Source organism: Equus caballus, chromosome 10 (assembly GCF_041296265.1).
Source record: "Equus caballus isolate H_3958 breed thoroughbred chromosome 10, TB-T2T, whole genome shotgun sequence".
Classification (NCBI taxonomy): domain Eukaryota; kingdom Metazoa; phylum Chordata; class Mammalia; order Perissodactyla; family Equidae; genus Equus; species Equus caballus.
This window is the reverse complement of record NC_091693.1, coordinates 83877078-83896401: the sequence shown is the minus strand read 5'-3', so window position 1 is coordinate 83896401 and position 19324 is coordinate 83877078. Positions and strand designations below refer to the sequence as shown.

Sequence of the window (19324 nt, the reverse complement as noted above, 5' to 3'; positions counted from 1 at the left end):
TTTGCCCCTACAGACAATGCTCTCCAGAAGGCCCGTACCTCCTTGAACAGTTTCGCTGGCACTGCCACAGCTTTTTCCTCTTCCAGGTAGGATGCCCAGCACCAAGTTTTCTTTCCTTTAGGAGGCAAACCTGAAAGGCAAGTGTGACTAAAATGGTAGAATTTCCAAATCTAGGAAATCACAGAAATATATTGCAAACTCTCACTTCCCCAACTATCATGAGGCCTGACTCTTCTCTTACCGCCACAGCTGGTATTTTTCAGTCTCTTCCTGGCTCCTCTACCAAAGAAACAAGAACTAAGAAGTGAACCGTGGTGCACATCCACAGTTATGAGGGTTGAAGAAAGAAACAGAAGAACTTAGAGAAATTGGAGAAGACACAGGAGGAAACCAAGATAGAAAAGCGTCATGGAAGCTACAGAAATTGAGTGCTTCTAGAAGCAGGATGCCCAAAAAATTTTCCCTAGGAGATCAAGAAATTGAAGACCGAGACAAGTCCAGCACATCGAGTGATGAAGGAAGGGGTGCTAATCTTAGAGGGTGGGGGGGTCAATCCAGCGAGGGCCAGACTTTGCACAGTAGAAGGATAAAGATATGGAGTCAGCTAATTTTGATTTTACTTGAGATCAATTCAAATAATGGAAATGAAAGGAAGAGTGTAATAGCTTGATGGGTAACAAAATTGGGGGAAAGGCATTTTGGGGATGAGATTTGAACAGGCTAAGATGGAACTGATGAGGAGAAAAAAAACTCTGAATACCTAAGGGGGAAAAATCAATGACTGAAGGAATCACGTCCCAGAAGAGCCAGGGCCCAGAGAGCAGAAATTAAGAGGGAGGACGAGAAAGCTTAAAGACATTTTGAGGCAGAGAGCAGAGTGATCTCAGTGATGAAACACAGAAAGGTACTGAGACGGTAAACCTTCCTCAAGAAGGTAAATGTTAGGCAGGGTGCTTGAGGAGGGTAGAAATATTTCTCATTCTGTTTTTTTAAGTTTGGCAACTGCACTAACATCTGTTGCCAATCTTTTTCTTTTTCTTCTTCTTCTTCTCCCCAAAGCCCCCCAGTACATAGTTGTATATTCTACTTGTAGGTCCTTCTGGTTGTGCTATGTGGGACACCCCCTCAGCGTGGCCTGATGAGCAGTGCCATGTCCGCCCCTGGGGATCTGAGCCAGCGAAACCCTGGGCCACCGAAGCAGAACGCGCGAACTCAATCACTCAGCCGTGGGGCCAGCCCTCTAACTCTTTTTGAGGAATCAAGAGATGAACAAGTGAAGAATGCATCTAATCACTGAAGAGGAGCATTGGGTTCATGGTCCTGATGTGTAGGGACAACATGCCTGGGCAGGTCAGAGGAGGGGCTGCGCAAAGTGGATGACCTACATGAGGGAATGGCCAGGCAGATGTGAGAGGTCAACTGGATAAAGCTGAGTGGAGGACACTGAGGCCTCTATGGACACGACCTAAGGTCCATGCAGAATATGGTGGCTGGTAAACCCAGTCAAGTATTAAAGCGAAGGGCCTGCGAACTGGATTCTTCATGAGAATAAAGTGTTGCCTGAGGAACAATGAAAGAAAAAAGGTACCACATCAGGAGGTTGTGGTTTGAGAGGAAACACCAAAAACTCAAAATTCTTAGGAAATGAACAAGAAGAGAGATTTCAGTAAAAGTGCAGAAGTAGAGGATACCTGCTCAATGGAAAAAGAAAAATGTTCTCATGTTTGCCTTAGAAAGTTACTAATTTCCATTTTTTTCCCTATCTACTTCTTCAAAACCCTAATTTTTACTGACAAAATTTAATCAAAGAAAAACCCACCACAATACTTTACGTACCATAGTGTTCATTAAAATTAAGACTAAAACATCTACCTGGGTGAAATATTTTCATTTTCATGAAGTTACAAGAAAACCCTTTCTTTTAACAACTCACCCTGCTTCAACACAGCCGTATCAGCCCGTCTTTTCCTTCGGGCCCTCTGTGAGCCCCTCAGGATTCTTCCATCTTGTTTGTTCTCCTACAATAAGAAAGGAAAATTATGATTTTTAGAAGTTCATGAAATTGGCACTAACGAAAAGTTAGAGAGCTGTCAGAAAGTATTATTTTTTTGTACTTTTCTTCAATTTCACTTCATAAGTTTCAAGGAAAGTAAAAATAAAGGTCATTTGAGAACTGCGTTGCTTTTGGCCTGAGATCATTACAAAATAAGAACATTTCCAAGAATTCCATTCTGGAATAGCACAGATATCGCTCCAGTCTCCTTGAAACGCTTTCCCCTCTTAGCTCCTTGACCACCCTGTGCTGGTTTTCCTCATACCTCACAGGCCCCTCCTTCTCAGTCCCTTTGCTGATGCCTCTTCCAATCCAGTCCCCTTCTCTGCTCTATCGAATCCCTCTCCCTAGGTTTTAAAGATCACCTGTATGCCCAATATCCCCACTTCATATCTCCAGCCCTGACCTCTTCCCTAACTTCACACTCATGGAACCCAACTGCCTACTTAGGATCTTCACGAGGATGTCTAACAAACATCTCAAACTCACAATGGCCAAAGAACTCTAGATTCCATACTCTAGTCTTGCCTTTCCATTCTCAATAAATAGCATCATTATTCAGTCAATTGTTAAAGCCAAAAACATAAGAGTTATCCCTGATTCCTCTTTCCCTCACACATCCTGACAACCCTACCTCTAACATCTGTCCCAAACCCACTGACTTCTATCTTACATGGCACTCTTAGCTAGTCCACTCCAATAAACTTGTAACTGGTTTCCCTGCTGCCACTCTTGCTCTGACAAGTCAAAGCTAGAGTGATCAATCTAAAACATAAATCCTATCAAAGTTTTCCCTTGCCTTCAGCTTTCCAGTGGCTTCCCATCATACTCAGGATAAAATGCAAACTTATTACTCTGGTTTACCTACCATAGAGCCCCACATAGCTGGGACCTCTTCAGCTTCATCTCATTCCACTCTCCCCTAACCCCCAAGGCTCAACCATACTGTTTTTTTTTCTAATATCCTCAAATAAAACATGCTACATACATGTGTTCTTACGTTAGGGACTTTTCCCTAGCTGTTCTGTTGCCCAGGGGCCTCCTCACTCCTAACTTTACAAAGTCGGCTCCTTCTTATTACTCAGATCACATTGTTCACAGCCAACCTTCACTGGGAGGCCTTGTTGACAGCCCCACTTAAAGCATTCAGCCAATCCTCGTGCCCTATTGTAATTCCCAGCATAGCACTTAGCACAGGCTGACATTTCTCCTGTTCATTTTGTTTACTGTATGTCCCCTTAACAAGAGTATAATGTCCCTGAGAGGAGAGACCCAGTCTTCCTGCTATCTTATTCCTACCCGTATTCCCAGCTCCTAGAACACTGACTAGCAAATAACTGTTGCTCAATATGGATCTCAAGGGAAATGCTTCAAGACCTCAAAGTTCTTTTTTCATATAGAGCCATTAATATATACTTTAGGGATAGATATGTATGTTTTGATTAGCACATTTTGAATTAGTTTTCCCAAAATATACCTGACATTGATCTGCCATTTTCTACCTACTCAACATAGTTTTATGAGATACGTTTGCAATTTACCAAAATGGGATCGGCAATTTGCTATCGAGAGGAATTTAAGATTCATTTGGGAAACTAAAGGTTTTGCTGCTGCCTCTCTCTCTCACTCCAGCAATAAATTCCAGGACATCCTACTTCTTCACCCTGAGGAAGGGGTACTATTATTTAGTATTCCCATTGTGCCATGACGACAGTGACACACAGAGGGGGAGGCATTTAACTTACTGATGGTAATGCAGAGAGTCACGGAATCAGCACTGGAAGTCACGTAAGAGGGTGCAGAGCCAGCACCTTTGACCGCGATGCTACACTTAGGAAGCACCCCGTGCTCCCTGGTAGTCGTGAAAGAGATACTCACCAATTCATCATCCCGCTCTTCTCCATCCTCCTTGGAGTCGGCTTTCAGAGATAATTTTGGTTTTTTCTTCCTACTACACTTAGGATCTTCTTCCTCATTGTCTTCTCCCATGTCTCTTTCCTCCTTCTGATCTCTGTTGTGTTTATAAACCCAAAATAGTGACAGGAAACAATACCTATCAAACATCTACATGTTGATTATCAATACAGAGTTTTTTTTAAAAAAGTCACCCTCCAAAGGAAAAATATTTAGCCATCAGGAAAAATGCAGAGGCATTAAAATATCATAAATAAGGAACATTCAAACCATCGTCATGGATGACACTGTTAAGGTAGAAAGTGGAAGTTAGCTTATACATTAATTTCAAAAGGGGACCAGCACTATATGTGAAACAGGTTCTAACAAGTTTAAAATTATTTCACATCTGCCATCCATTCTAATAAAAGAACCAAATATTTAGAGATATTTCAGTCTTCGGGGCAATTGTAAATCAAAGATCTAGCAATTATTAAGAACGACAAGTCCAAATGAAATAGGCCAAGTGTAACTTTGTAAAATACCAGTTGGCCAACAAAAACAGATAATTCCCAAGCCTGTAATGATTAAAACACATAGGAAATTCCACTAAAATATAAATGTCAAGTCATTTATTTGTAGCATACAAATATATGCAAGAAATACACCTTCTCGGGGATAAGCTGAACTTTGTCAGACGGTCCCCAAATGGCAGTCGTACACCACTGTCATTCACAGCTGATGTCCCTGTCTCGTACTCCTCAGTCCAGCCTGCGATCAGGAGTAACATAACCCATCATACTACTCACTACGGCCATCTTCCCTCGGCTGAGTCACCATGAGCAGAAGCTCTATCTCATTTGTGGAGTTTTAGCTGATTTACCTAACAACCCCCGAAATATAAACAAACCTATGGTTCTATAAACATCAGTATTATCAAAATGTGTATGTAGCCCAGAGAAATTTAAATACTCTTAGCTGGAGAGCAATCAAATGTAAGCAAAAGGCTAAAGGAAGAGGCAGAAGTTGTACTGCAGGTAGGACTTAGGCCATACAACTCAGATCAGACATGACCGAAGTCACCAGGTCCAGCAATGGCATCAGGGTCCATGTGACTCTAAAGAAAAAGCCTCCGAAAAAAAGGGCATGAATGGGTGAGAGACGTCACAGAGCCTCTGTATTCCCATGCACCAGGACCTTGGACTATAAAACCACTTTATAAATGGAACAGGGCAAAAACCTACTTGTCTTTGATATGCCGAGCGCAATTCTGGCTGCAATAGTTTCCTCCAGAAAGACACTCATCTACGTTGCCATACTGACAACAGTTCTCACAGAATTGAAGCCCGTCTACTTTCACTGGATCCTTCAACCTGAAAGGCATCCCAGTCTTCTCTGAAAAGACTACAAGATGAAAAGAAGAATAAAAATATTAAAACCACGACCAAAAATATTCCAAAATACATTTAAACTTTTTCTTCTAATAATTTTGTTAGCAACACCATTAAAGAATAATGTTTGTTGAATGAACGAATGATCAAACTAGAGCATTTTAGAGGGAGAAGACGATGGGCTTGGCAGGAATCACTCAAATAAATTTACACAACAAAAAAAATTCTGCAGAAAAGATAAACAAAAGCTTGTCCAAGGCTTTTTCTACAGAATTCAAAGTAAAATGAAGAAAATTTCATTAGTCACTAAATGCAGAAGATGAAACCATCAATCTCCAGAATCCTATTTTACAGATGTATCTTTGACAAAATTTTAAAAGGTTATCTACGTTATTTCATGTTTATAACCTGTTGATGAGTAATTCTGTTTTGCTAAATCAATGTCTCTCTATTTTACCTTTAATGTGGCAGAGCTCTTGAACCATAATTATCCAAATCATTTAGGAACTCACATTTCCTTTCGCCTGAATTGTTAGGCTCATCATTCATTCAGCAAACATTTATTAGGCACCAATTTACACTAGACACTGATCATGACAGTACAGACCTTGCCCAAGAGAGCTCACAGTCTGGAAGAGAAGACAGGCAAGAAAACCAATATTTATAATAAAATGTGATACATGCAATAATTGAAGCATGAACAAGTCCCAGAAGTAGGAGAGAGGAAGAAGTGATTCATTCGGCCTGGGGTGAGGTCAAGGAAGGACTTCCTGATAGAAAGCCTCAACAGGGTTTTGAAGGCCAAAGAGGAATTTATCCACTGGACGAAAAGAGAAGCGGCGTCCTGGCCAGAAGAAACAGCGCAGCAAAGGCAAAGAAGCACGAAACCACAGGAGGTGTTGGGAGGACTACGCGGAACTCAGTGCTGCAGGCACTGTCAGAATACAGGACAAAGAAGGGAAGAGAGCTGAAGAGACCAAGCGGGCCAGTGGGTGCGTGCTGCACAGATCTTTGCATGTTTTGCTCAAGAGACAATGAGAAATTGGTGAAGCGTCAGAAAGGCATCTGCACAAGTTCCTCTGACTTCAGGGAGCAGGATAAATTGGGTGAAATCAGAAGCAGAGTGATTCTTTAGGAGATGTCTGCAATAGTTCAGGTGAGAGTTGGTAAGGGCCTAAATTAAGGCAGTGGCAGTGATCATTAGTAGAAAAAGCCAGATCTGAGACATATTTAGGAAATAAAAAACAAGAGGATTGAGTTAACAGGCTATGGGGCTGGGGGGAGGACAAATTCAGGATGACTCCTAGATTTCTCGCTTGTCCCCTGTAGGGATGGTGCTACCACCACCAACTGAAATATGGGGTACAGAAGAAACAGCAAGTTTGGGGGGAGGGGAGAGAGAAATAGAAAATGAATCGCATTTCAGACATGTGGAGTTTGAGGTACCTGTGGGACATCCAGGTGGAGATGTCCAGTAGGCAGGTGGAAATACGGGCCTGGAGCTCAGGGGACAGGTCGGGGCTGGAGATATAGATTCAGGAGTCATCAGCATATAGGTGTTAGTTACAACCATCGGAGTAGATGAGAAAAAAGTGGCAGGCTTTTGCTAAATCACCTGGGTAGGCTATTACAACATGGATTTACTTGACAATTTCCAATTAACCTTGTTCTAGCACAGATCTGGCATTAGGAAAGAAGACAGTCTATAGTTACTTTAAAATATTAAAAGCTGGTTCCATCTCAGTTTCGTTAAAGAAATTTACCTAAGAACATGTGACATGAAGATCACCCAGGCTTTTCCAAGTTCCAGCCTATTATAAACCCTTAGATATTCTCATTTTAAAACTCTCAAAAGAAAGAAATGACAACGCAGATGACCCGTTCTTACCTTCTTGAGCGGTTGGTACCATCCAGGTTGTGGTAGCTGTTGCTTTTTTAACATTTTCCATTTCGCTCTCATCTGTAATAACTTCCAGGGCTCCAAACTCATTTACCCGAAACTAGTGACAAAATGGTAGAAAGGAGGTGAAATTTACAAAAGAGCCCAGAACAGTATCATTTAATAGCTGACATATATATAGTCTTTAAGCAAATTAATTATGCTTTAAAAGTTAATTTAAGCAATTAGATCGAGAGAAGCCTTCTCTCAATATTAAGCCTTTTGCATTTTACTAATTTTGGAACTCAGGGAAGGGGGACTAGAATGAAACAGCAAGGCATTTCTTTTTTTTTAAGATGGGCCCTGGGCTAACATCTGTTGCCAATCTTCCTCTTTTTTTCCTTTTTGTTTCTCCCCAAAGCCCCAGCAGACAGTTGTAGAACCTAGTTGTAAGTCCTTCTAGTTCCTCTGTGTGGGACACTGCCTCAGCATGGCTTGACAACCAGTGTGTAGGTCCACGCCCAGGATCTGAACCAGCGAACCCTGGGCCACCCAAGTGGAGCGTGCCAACTTAACTGCTACGCCACCCGGCGAGCCCCAGCAAGGCACTTCTTAAGGGTATCAACAACCAACCCTGCACTGGCCTGGAGAGTTGCCAGCTCACTTACATGGCCTGAAATTTCAAACACCATTTTTTTTGCTGAGACTTTTTTCTAATTCGATATTACTGCTATTTAATAATCAAAGTTAGTAAAAGGGGCATTATTGTCTCCCCAGCAATCAACGTGTCTCATCCAGTTCACAGAGAAGGAATATCTCTGTTCCAAAAATAATGACTCACACATCTTTATCTTTATATTCCAAGACGTGAATGAGGAAGGCTGAAGCATGAGCCCAATGATCCCCAGCTCTCCACTTCCTCTTTCTCTCATTGTTCTTTAGAATTCTCCAGAATAGTCACCTCTAGGCCTCCAAAACAACGTGTAATATCTATGAGATCTGAACTAGTCTACCAGCTACAGGCCAATTTTATCACTAGAAAGTAAGGGCATTTTGATTTCACAGACATTTTGACTCCAAATATTGAAAATCCCTTCTCATCTTATGGCAAGCATCAAACCAAGTATGTTTCTGCAACAGCCTGGCTGTTCTGTGTGTGTGTTGAAGGCTTACCCACTACCTACGTGCAGGGGCCCCATCCTCTTTGAAACAGCTAGTTCATAGTTCAAAGTTTTCTCTATTTCTTCTGTTTTTCCATAAAAAAGAATATTAGAAATCCACTAATTTTAACAGGTAATAAAAAGCTACAAAGCTCAAAATTCAAAAGGATTATAAAACTTTTTGCCTAAAGTTTTTAGATCTTTCACAGAAATATATATGAGCAGACAAATATTTAGTATTGAAACAAAGCCTTATATTTCCCAAACTAAAGAAAATCTATTTGGTCAACATACCAATGGAATGATTTATTTTACCAAAATAGACTCAGACCACAAGTCAGAAAAATCTTAAGCAAAAATTACCAATAATTATTCCTTCCACCAGGTGAAAATAGCACCTTAAGTAAGTTTCTGCACATAGTCTACAATGATTAAAAGCCATGTAGACTGAATAAGTTGAAATAGATAAGGGAAGGGAAATATTTTCTCCCTATTACATGTCCAGATACAAGTTCCCAGGTATCACATGTAGACTATGCCTGGTTAGGTGTGTTCACCTAAAAATGTCAATCTAGGAGGTAGCAAAAAGTTAACTGGAATGAAAGGAGCTAAAAATAACTTTACTTTGTGGAAAAAAAAAATTTTTTTTAAATGATCAACTCTGAGAATAGACTATTCCAAAATAAAGCTGACAGTACCATCTACTGGGCAAGAGCAGAAAAAACAAGCCATGATTATTAATTAATGATATTAAAGAATATGACAAAATAAATTCTGAATGAAAATTTTTACAAAAACCAAAAAACCAATAGGCATGAACTTTATAATTCAGTACAGGCAAGTAAGGTTATATTTGTATATGATGACATTAATTTATACTTATTAGGCAAATACAAAATGCGAGAAATAGCACCAAATATTTACATTACACAGAAAGCCTCCTGTGGCTTAAGTTTCCAAATTTATGCTAAACCGCAAGCCACCGTGCATCTCAAACACTGAGGAGAACAGCACTGAGTGGAATTTTCAAATCACACTTCAGACCTCTGACACCTGGAAGCTTTAGGCTCAAATACTTTCAAAGTTAAAAGGTGAAATTCCCACAATACAACATTTAATCCCATTATCTTTTCCTTCTCCTAATATTTATTGCTAGTAACTGACCTAGAGCCTAAGTACAAAGTCAAGAGGTAATAACACTTAGGGACACAGTGAACCCCTGTAAGCCAGGGATCCATGGATTGATTTAGGGGTTGGTGAATCCCATGAAATAAATGCAAAATGATGGTATGGGCACATATCTATTTTTCTGGGGATAGGGTTCATAAATTTCATCATATTCTCAAAAGCACCCTATGACCCTGAAAAAATAAAGAACATCTATTCTAACCAAAGTTACTTTATCTCAAAAATTAACCTGAAAGTGTTTCCAAAGTATACGATCATATGCAAAAAGATACAGGATCACATTTTTTTTTCTGGCTTCTCACTTTGGATTTACTGTATCTTCCACAATATTACTACTATCATAGAAAATGTTGGACAATATAGGTTGTTGGGTGCTGCTAACATAACTGGAGTCCCACAGCTGGAATTCCAGAAAGAGTGCCACATTTCCTAATATTTTTTTTTCCCCAGTAAAACACTCACATTCTGAAACCGGTAAAGCTTTTACAAATGGTTCTGGAACCATGGAAACTTGATATTACCACTTTTATTTCTTTTTCTTAATGTTACCTGTTCTTTTAACCTAGACATCTAAAAAGCAGTATAAAAATTTATCAGGTGACTCCATTCTATAACCAAGAATATTAAAATCATAAACTTTACAATAGGGATTTATTAAAAAAAATCAAACAGACTGGGTGACTTTGTAACTTTTTCTGTTACTGGATAAATCCAGGTTAATCAGAAACCATTATGCCTGAAATATATAAGCAGTTGCAAAGGTTTCTGTCTGTTTGTTTGGTTTGAACTACATTTAGCTGATTCAATTTTCTTCTTTATTTTTGCTTGTAGAGGCCAAGGATCTTTTGCCTATTTTTTCCTGTCTTTAACCATAGATCATTAAAAGACACTGCTGAGGTTACTATTTTTGATTCATTATTTTCAATGTTGAAGTGTGAGTTTTACTCACCAATATGTTTTATGGGAGAAGATACTTGGTAACTAATTTGAATATTAGTAACTAATGATCTGATTTGAACATTAGTCAAGACAAAGCGAAACTGTGCATTAAGAGTGTGGTGAATTTTCCAGTTGGGTTCTTCTTTGCTGCTGCTGCAGAGTCTGGCTCTCCGTTAAGTGGCAACTATTCTTACTAGATAAGATGCTATCGCTCTCAGGAGTGTATCTGCATGTTATGGAGGGACTCCAAAAAACTAAATCCTTATGACCCAGAGAAATAATTCTCTGTGGATAAATTTCAGACACCATTAGAAGTTCAGGCAGAGAAACTGCTTAGGGACGGGAAGCCCTACCACGTCCCTTTCCACTACCACTTACTGCCTGCCTGTTCTTAGGGCTGACCTTGAGATATTAACCTATGAATACTAATTTGCGTTTTAAAAACACAAATTAGGCAATGGTAAAGTTTCCAAAGCTTGTTTAAGCCAAAATGCCTTGTTAATGACCACAATATTGTCAATAGGGCCAGAGGACAGCAGCTGCTCTCCCTTGACACTGCACGTTCCTATGCCAGTCCTTCTGGAGACCCGCCTGCTTCCTTCCTCCGGTCCCTGCCCCCTCAACGTCCTCAGGCAGCACTTACCTATTTTCAGGCACATGAAGTGACATGACATCTGCTTCCCAAAACCTCCTGACCCCTCCAGCTATGATAATACCTCCTCTAACTGGCTGTAACATTTTCCTCGCATCTCTTTTGATATGAAAACGTTTTGTCTTGTTAGACTGTGGTACAGCAGTGATAAGCGAATCAATTTTAAAATTAGAAAAGCCTAGTTTTAAGACCCAGTTCTGCCAGTAACTGCTGGACCTTAAGCAAATGACTTAGCCACTCTGGCTCTCCGTTTCCCCATCTGTAAACTGACAACAGTGATAGAGACTACCTCCGAAAGGTTAAAGAACATAATTAAATTGAAAGATGCAGGCAAAGTGTTCATCAGAGAGTAAGTTCTCTATTCTTTGCACTCCTGCACCCAAACAAGATGCTGCTCGTGCTTTATATAAGGGTTATAGAAGGGTTAGTGAGCCCAGTGTGGACAGGGCAGAGGGATGCCAGCAACGGGGAACAGTTCAAAGGAACCAAGAAGTGAACCTTCAACTGGCCGTTTGGGCTAGAAAGGAAACAGGGTGGCACTGAGGAGTGGAAGGAGATGCAGCCAGAGAGGAGAGTAGGGGCCAGAGCGTGCCAACACGGCGGTGGTGAACTTAAGGGGTTTGACCTTTACTGGGAGACATCCAGGCAACTGCTACAGGATTTCAGCAGAAGGAGTGATAGAACTTGACCGGCCAGCAATCAGGGGGCTTTTACAGAGAAAAGTTCTTTCAAAACGGCAATAAACTGCAGTATATAGAAACCTGTTCCCAGGATGAGGACTTGAGTCTCTGTGTATTGGCTGAACTAACTTCCGTGGGTTATCTCAGGGTAGTGCACTGTTTATTAGGAAACCCACGTGCCTATCCAATTAAAATACAGGAGCTTCAATAGTGTAAAATAGGCAAAGCATGATGTGAGAGAGTAAATTTCATGATTTATTCAAAGTTCTTTCCAACATCTTAATTTTGTAAAAAATCAGTTTCTCAGATCTCTTAAGCAACTTGAATTTTAATAGGAGCAAGTGATTTAGAAATCCTAAGTAATATAATCAACTGGCTAGTCCGTGAATCTCCTGAGATAAAAAGGGTTATAAAGTACAAAACAATTTCTAAATTTTCTTTTTGAAGTGGGGTGTCAAACTGTCTACAGGGCAGAAAGTGAACTGGATACACGGCAATTACCCAGGTAATTAGAGGAGTCTAAAAGTCAAATCAAATAATCCAGCTTACAATAGTCACTAAGTGGCTTAATTACCTGATTGCCTTAATAAAAGTAGTAGGTTAATTCCTAAAATCCACTGCTTAGAAAACCTTCAGGCAATCTACGCTTCTTAGGGATGGAAATGTCACTCTATCGTCAAAATCTAACTAAACAAAAGTTAGAAACTTCATCATCCATCTGACACCAAAAAGAAGCCACTGAGAAGGGATAAAAATGAACAAGAAAAATAAGCGAATGAAGCAATAAAAAAACAGCAGTTTATATAATGTATCACAAAGTCAGAAAAGACAATTTAAGTGTTTTACATATTTTTTATATTACATATTTTTTCAATCTTCATAACCACTTTATGACTCAGATCCTGTATTCCCATTTTACAGATAAAGATTCTGAAACTTTAGGGAATTTAAATAACCTGACAGAGCTCATGTAGCTAATATGTGGCTGACATTATCAGAGTCTGGAAACAGTTTTTCTTTCTCAAAACTTTCAGCACTCTATTTCCATTATATCTAATCCAGATGAACATTTGGAGACTGTTAGAGCAGATAAAATCCTCAGTATTCATTTAATTCCTTATTTTACTGAAGAGGAAACTGGCCCAGAGAGACTGACTTGTTCAAGGTCACGCAAAACTAAAACTAAAAACTAAATCTCTTCTCCAGATTTCATTAAACCTCACTGTCATATTTTTGTGCAGCTAAACTCAGATAGCTATGTCAGCAAATTGCACTCAGTTAAACCTAACGCAACCAAAACCAAAGTTTTTTTCCAATGACAGATTGTCCAAATCTCACCACTGAAGATGAACCAGGACAAGCTTGGCTGAGATACTTGTCAAGTAGCCACTAAAAGGGACTGGATCTCAAGAGGTCAATATTAGAGAGCAGGAATTTCTATTCAAGACAGGCCAGAACACCAAGCATTTGAGACGCCAAGCCAAGGGACAGACAGTTAGCGAGATGGGAAGTTCAAACACCTGAGTGACAAGTACAAACACAAAGTCTAAAGGGCCACAGACAGGTTCAAGGTCCCAGAGATAGGATCAGAGCAAAAGCAAATGAGAAACGACAGGTGGGGGTGGTTGGCTTCCCAGATGGGTGCCGTGTAACCAGGCCTCACAGGGCAGTAGACGTGGGTGGTCCTGAGTAGGGCTGGGGCGCAGGGGAAGAGGAGCAGCCTGAAGCACGGCTCTCTGAAGAGAGTCCTCATGTCTACAAAAGCAGCCTGGCGCACAGAAAGGGGCAGCTTCTGAACAAGAAATTACATAAACTCCATATTTATAGTATAAATAATTTAAGGGAGAATAGTCCTGTTTATTCAATATTTTAGCATTACTCAGTTTTTAAATGAGAAAACTAGGACACAGGGAGTGTGGTTATTCAGTTAAAGTTACAAAGCCCATTACTGCAAGATATATGAAGCCAGGTCTTCTAACTCTACCATTTCCACGTTTATTGGCCATCCCAATAGAGTCAAAATTGAGATGATCCTCCTTGAAGCTATGACTCAGTTTCTGCAAAATGAGCACATGCTGCCAAAATATTCCTTAGTCCTCTACCCCACTGACAAAGGCATCAGCATTTCAAATTGTCTTGAGAGTTTACTGTAGAAGTCTAAGCATCATATAAAACCTACAGTATTACACTTAACGCTTTTAATTCTTACTTCACATATGTACTGTTCAAGTTTATTTTAACAATAAACACACACAGATGCACACACATGTATAACAATATGTTACAAAGAGAGCTCACCTTTAAGTCACTTCCCGGTAAGGTGCCTACTCCATCTTTCCAGTCCATAACACTGAAGACATCAAACTCTTGACCACTTGTGCTAGAGGCAGAGTCAGTCATGATTTAGTTTTTAACCTGGAAAGGGGGAAAAAAGGCACATCACTAAATATTCCAAATTAGACCAGTTTTTATTTTCGTGGTCATTACTTCAGTTTCTCTTAATTACATAATTTTTCTTGACCACAATATCCCATATCCATAGATCTAGAAATAACTGCTTCAAAAATATCATTAACATTTTTTCTAGTGCAAGCCACAGTAAATTATAGAAGAAAAAATAAAAAAAATTCTCAGTTAAAAAGCGTTGCAGTAAATTTTATCTATTCTTACAAAGAAAAGGAATTCATTGTTTCATAGCATATAGACTTAAAACAGAAAATCATGATGCCATGTGAATAGAATTCCTTTCCCTCTAAGTAGTTTTTACTGTTTTAAGACATTGAAAAGAGAGTAGGTATGGATTGCGGATGGAATTAATATAAAATATTAATAAAAAAGAAGCCACTTAGATAATAAAAAAGAAATAGAAATTCTAGTCCATTATTGACTGTCATCTACACTAAATGTGTCAACCCAGTTTGCTGTGTCAATACAATGAATAGACGGTGTGATGGATTCGTTCAATAAATTGATTTATTGAATTCAGTGGAAAAATCTGCCAGTCTGATGTTCTGGGAAACAGGAAAACAGTCTCAAAATGTAAACACCAATAATAAGACTCCATTAAGATAACCAATTCAGCTAGCTAAACCATAATAACGCTTTTCACTTTCTTTTTTTTAAATTGCAAAACAAACTATTTTCCACCATCATATTGTTAGTAGTGGTACTGCTATTGTTACTCTGACACTGTTGTCTGCGTAGCATGGGATAAAACAAACAAGTAAGTATGTTGGTGTCATTGACAAGTGATGAAAGACAGATGGGTCCTAAATTTGAATGGAAGTATCAGTGTGATTCATGATGCATTTTATCTGTAAAAACATATGCATATTTTCTAGCTTTGTCCATTAAAGAAGTCTATAAATAACCAATGAATGAGCAGCCAAGTGCTCAGATTGTGGTCTCTAAGTATCATTTCTGGAAGGTCTTCTCAAGGAAGCTGATTTCTATTCAGTGGCAGGAAATATGTACAGGATAAGCCTGAAACATCGTGTCAAACCAAGAAGCAAGGACGCTATAAGGATAACGGAGGTTATATCAAAAGAACTCAGAAGCCAACCTGATGAGGCTCCTGCTAGCCAAGGCAAGGATACTAGATGCAGTGATTTGACATACATCAAATAAATTTAAATCCACAGGTTCACGAGGATATTCAAAACAAAAAAATAAAAAACCAAGAACACCTCATTGATCACTTGTCGGGGGTGCAAGGGAACCAACTCATTATTTGGAAAAAGAAACAAGGATTTATCCCGCTTATATCACACGACATCTACGTGAATTATATCTCAGGGTAGAAAGGAAGTTTCCTTTTAGGAAAAAATTCCTCCTAATACATAAAGAAGGGATGACAGAACTGAAACACTACCATTTGCAACCCTTAAGAAATTAATGCTCCAGACAACGACCATCAATGGCTGCTGAGAATGCAAGCCCAACACCAAATACGAGGTAGTCTTGCCAGAAAAAAATGAAATCAAAGCTAATCTGATTAAGTCTATTTACAGAAATACCAGAGGCAAAGGAACATGTTAAATCACACCAAAACGATAAAAGCAGGAGAATTCGGACTGTCAGAAATTCTTTAGCAACGTTTCTCAGAGTGTGGTGCACAGATCCTGGGGGAGCCCTGGGACCCTTTCAAAAGGTCCAAGAAGTCAAAACTATTTGCATAAAAATACTAACAGATTATTTGCCTTCTTCATTATGTTGACATGTGCATTGATGGTGCAAAAGCAAACCGGGTAAACTGCAGAGGCAGCAGCCCCCAGGTGCAGTAGGAGTCGTTGTTTTTACCACCATATATTATTAAAGACCATCCTGGACTTCCTTGACAAAGCCAAAATAATAAATTTTATGAAGTCTTGATATTTGGATATACATCTTTAACATTCTGTGTGATGAAACATCAAGCACCTGGGCATGCCAAAGTACCATGGGTGTCCCAGGGAAAAGCACTTGTGAATTGCCTGGAAGGCAAGCTCAACAAGCTGTTTTCAGGGAATGCCATTTTTATTTAACAAACTAGGTTTATTCAGGTTTGGATATTTGGCAAATATTTTGTCAAAAATAAACGAAGTGAGTCTTTCACATCAAAGAAAACACTGACAGTATTTGTTGCTAATGATAACATTTGAGCATTCAAGGGAAAATCAGAATTTTGGAAAACCTGTGTCTACCACCATGAGCTTGACAGCTTCCCAATAACTTCTTTTCTAAGGAGATGGGTGGTGATATTAATGCGTATGATTTTTAAAATATTTCATAATGAAATATGTCAACATTTGGACGATCTGCGTAACTTGGTGAAGCAGTATTTTCCAAATGTCCAATGCTTGATGTTGCAAAATTATGCATAGGTGATAGAACCACTCCAAGTGCAAGACAGACCAATGGATTTTAATGTAACAGAACGTGAAAAGCTCACTGATAGGTTTCAAATTGCACACTGCAACTAACCTTTAAGAAACTACCCCTTGTCAAGTTTTGGTGGTGTATCAAAGAAGAACGTCCACCACTAAATTAAAAGACTTGAAACACTCCTCACTTCTCCAACCCTGTATCTGCAAGAAGCAGGTTTTCTCCACATACTTCAATCAAAACAACATCCAGCAACAGGTTGAACACACAAGCAGAGAGGAAAAGGCAGCTACCTTCTATTAATCCAGACAATAAAGAGATTTGCAAAAATGTAAAATAGCACCACTTCTCTCATATTTTTTTTAATTTTGGAAACTATGTTTATGTTTCATAAAAATTATGCTTACATATACTAACTTAATGGATTTACTACTATTTTTAAATAAATAGTTCAAATTATCTATTCTAATTTCTAATACAGTAAATATTGACAGATATAATTTACGCAAATAATATCTCTTCTGGGTTTTCAATCATTTTTAAGACTGTAAAGGAGACCTGAGACCAAGAAATCTTAAAGCCACTACTGTACAGGATAAAAACTTGGTTTTTTCCACATATTAAAAAAAAATGGAAAGGAATAAAAAAACATTTGGAGGAGGAAATTTGAAATTTAGATTAAAGGAGATTTAAGAGACTAACAAATCACAGTATCACAATTCATAGATCTTGCTTAAATCATGATTTAGACTATTAAAAAAAAGAAGATTAGACAGGAAAGGAAGCATGAATGCCAACTGGATATTTGATGATATTAGAGAAATACTGTCGTTTTTTTTAAAGAGATGATGATGGTATGTATTTTCTTTTTCTTTTTGGGGGAAAGATTAGACCTGAGCTAACATCTGCCACCAATCCTCCTCTTTTTGCTGAGGAAGACTGGCCCTGAGCTAACATCCGTGCCTATCTTACTCTACTTTATATGTGGACGCCTGCCACAGCATGGCTTGATGAGCAGTGCCATGTCCGCACCCAGGATCCTAACCGGCGAACCCCAGGCCACCAAAGCATAACGTGCAAACTTAATCGCTGTGCTACTGGGCCAGTCCCAGTATGTATTTTTTTTTTTTTAAGATTTTATTTTTTCCTTTTTCTCCCCAAAGCCCCCCGGTACATAGTTGTATATTCTTAGTTATGGGTCCTTCTAGTTGTGGTATGCGGGACGCTGCCTCAGTGTGGTCCGATGAGCAGTGCCATGTCCGCGCCCAGGATTCGAACTGACGAAACACTGGGCCGCCTGCAACGGAGTGCACGAACTTAACCACTCGGCCACGGGGCCAGCCCCAGTCCCAGTATGTATTTTTAAAAGGAGAGTTCTTTATTGTATTTTGGAGATACAAACTGAAATTGACCGACGAAATGATGTAATGAGGAACTTGCTATAAATTAATCAAGGGGTGAAGTGGTAAAATATGACTGACAACGTGTTGGTAATTGTCAAGATGTCAATTCAACAAATCATGTTTCTAAGAGTTAAGCAAAGTTTTTTTTAGTACTTAGAAACGCCCTGTTTTATGTTTTCTTTAATTATCACCTGGCATTATTCCATAATCCCACGTATAACCTGTATTCCATGGGCCATAAAAAGCAGGTAGGCAATAGTCACTCAGAATACAAGTTAGAAACAGTATTTCTCATTCTGCAGAAAATCTCAGCCAAAATCTCTCGTGAAGGGTGCTGAGATTTCCTAAGGAAATATCTTAAAAATGCACCATGATGGGCCTTCTGTACTATCAGACAGATCCACCATTTTCCTCGTAATCACTTCTAAGTTCTAAGGGTTTCCAGGCACTGCTGATGTCAAAAGGGATGGCTTTGGTGTTCAGATGTCCAGCAAATGTACCAACGCAGCTTTTGATTCCCACTAACAGACATGTCACGGCTGACACTGGCTAAAATCAAGAGCACTGACATCCAGTGTGCTCCTACCAATGCCCATTATGGATGCCTCATCAAGGAGCTGACTCTACTGAAGGCAGAGCCCATTACTGCTGGTACCCATGTAAACATATTACACTCCCAAAGTTCCTCTTCTATGAAACAGCTTACTTTAGCTTTTACTAATTTTTATTACGATCTTCTTGCCCTCAGCTTCCAAAAGGGCTGGAGGACAGACTAAATGACATATAACACTGCCCTCGGAATTACCTCCTGCATCTCTCTCCTGCGTCACTGCTTGTCTCCAAACAAAAGCTGTGCGACTTGACTCTCCCTTGGGATAGTGTATCTAACGATGAACTTCCTCAATCTCTCATGTAAATAAACCCCTGGAAGCCCCAACCTACCAAGACCACTAGTAATCTCAAAACACTAGGGGACGATGAAATTAGTTAATATTTTACATTCCAAAATCCTATGTTATGAGAATATGGGGAAGCAGGCCTTCTCATACATTGATGGTGGCATCAGAAATCAAAATGACCTCTTTTGCTGTTGATCAATTCTCAAGAACATATCCTCCAACTCAGCAATTCTACCTCTAGAAATGTATTCTATAGATACTTGCACATATGTATAAAAGGAAAAACGTGAAAGGGTATTCACTGACTATGTCTCTATTCATAAT

The 19324-nt window shown here is 39.3% G+C and overlaps 1 protein-coding gene across 18 annotated transcripts in view; it reads right to left on the bottom strand.

The window, feature by feature from the left end:
- Positions 1-19324, bottom strand: part of L3MBTL3 (L3MBTL histone methyl-lysine binding protein 3) — a 112494-nt gene that overhangs the window by 77074 nt on the left and 16096 nt on the right. For 10 of the 18 annotated variants that reach the window (XM_023651059.2, XM_005596919.4, XM_001504267.5 and 7 more), the window contains 7 exons: positions 14134-14250; positions 7226-7337; positions 6784-6858; positions 5191-5350; positions 3932-4064; positions 1934-2018; positions 39-130 (listed from right to left, as the gene is read on the bottom strand). In XM_023651059.2, the coding sequence (XP_023506827.2) occupies positions 39-130; positions 1934-2018; positions 3932-4064; positions 5191-5350; positions 6784-6858; positions 7226-7337; positions 14134-14235 (759 nt within the window). In that variant the 5' untranslated portion in view covers positions 14236-14250. The remainder of the gene's footprint in view (positions 1-38; positions 131-1933; positions 2019-3931; positions 4065-5190; positions 5351-6783; positions 6859-7225; positions 7338-14133; positions 14251-19324) is intronic. The other 8 variants (XM_070223805.1, XM_005596921.4, XM_070223803.1 and 5 more) reach the window with 1 other exon arrangement.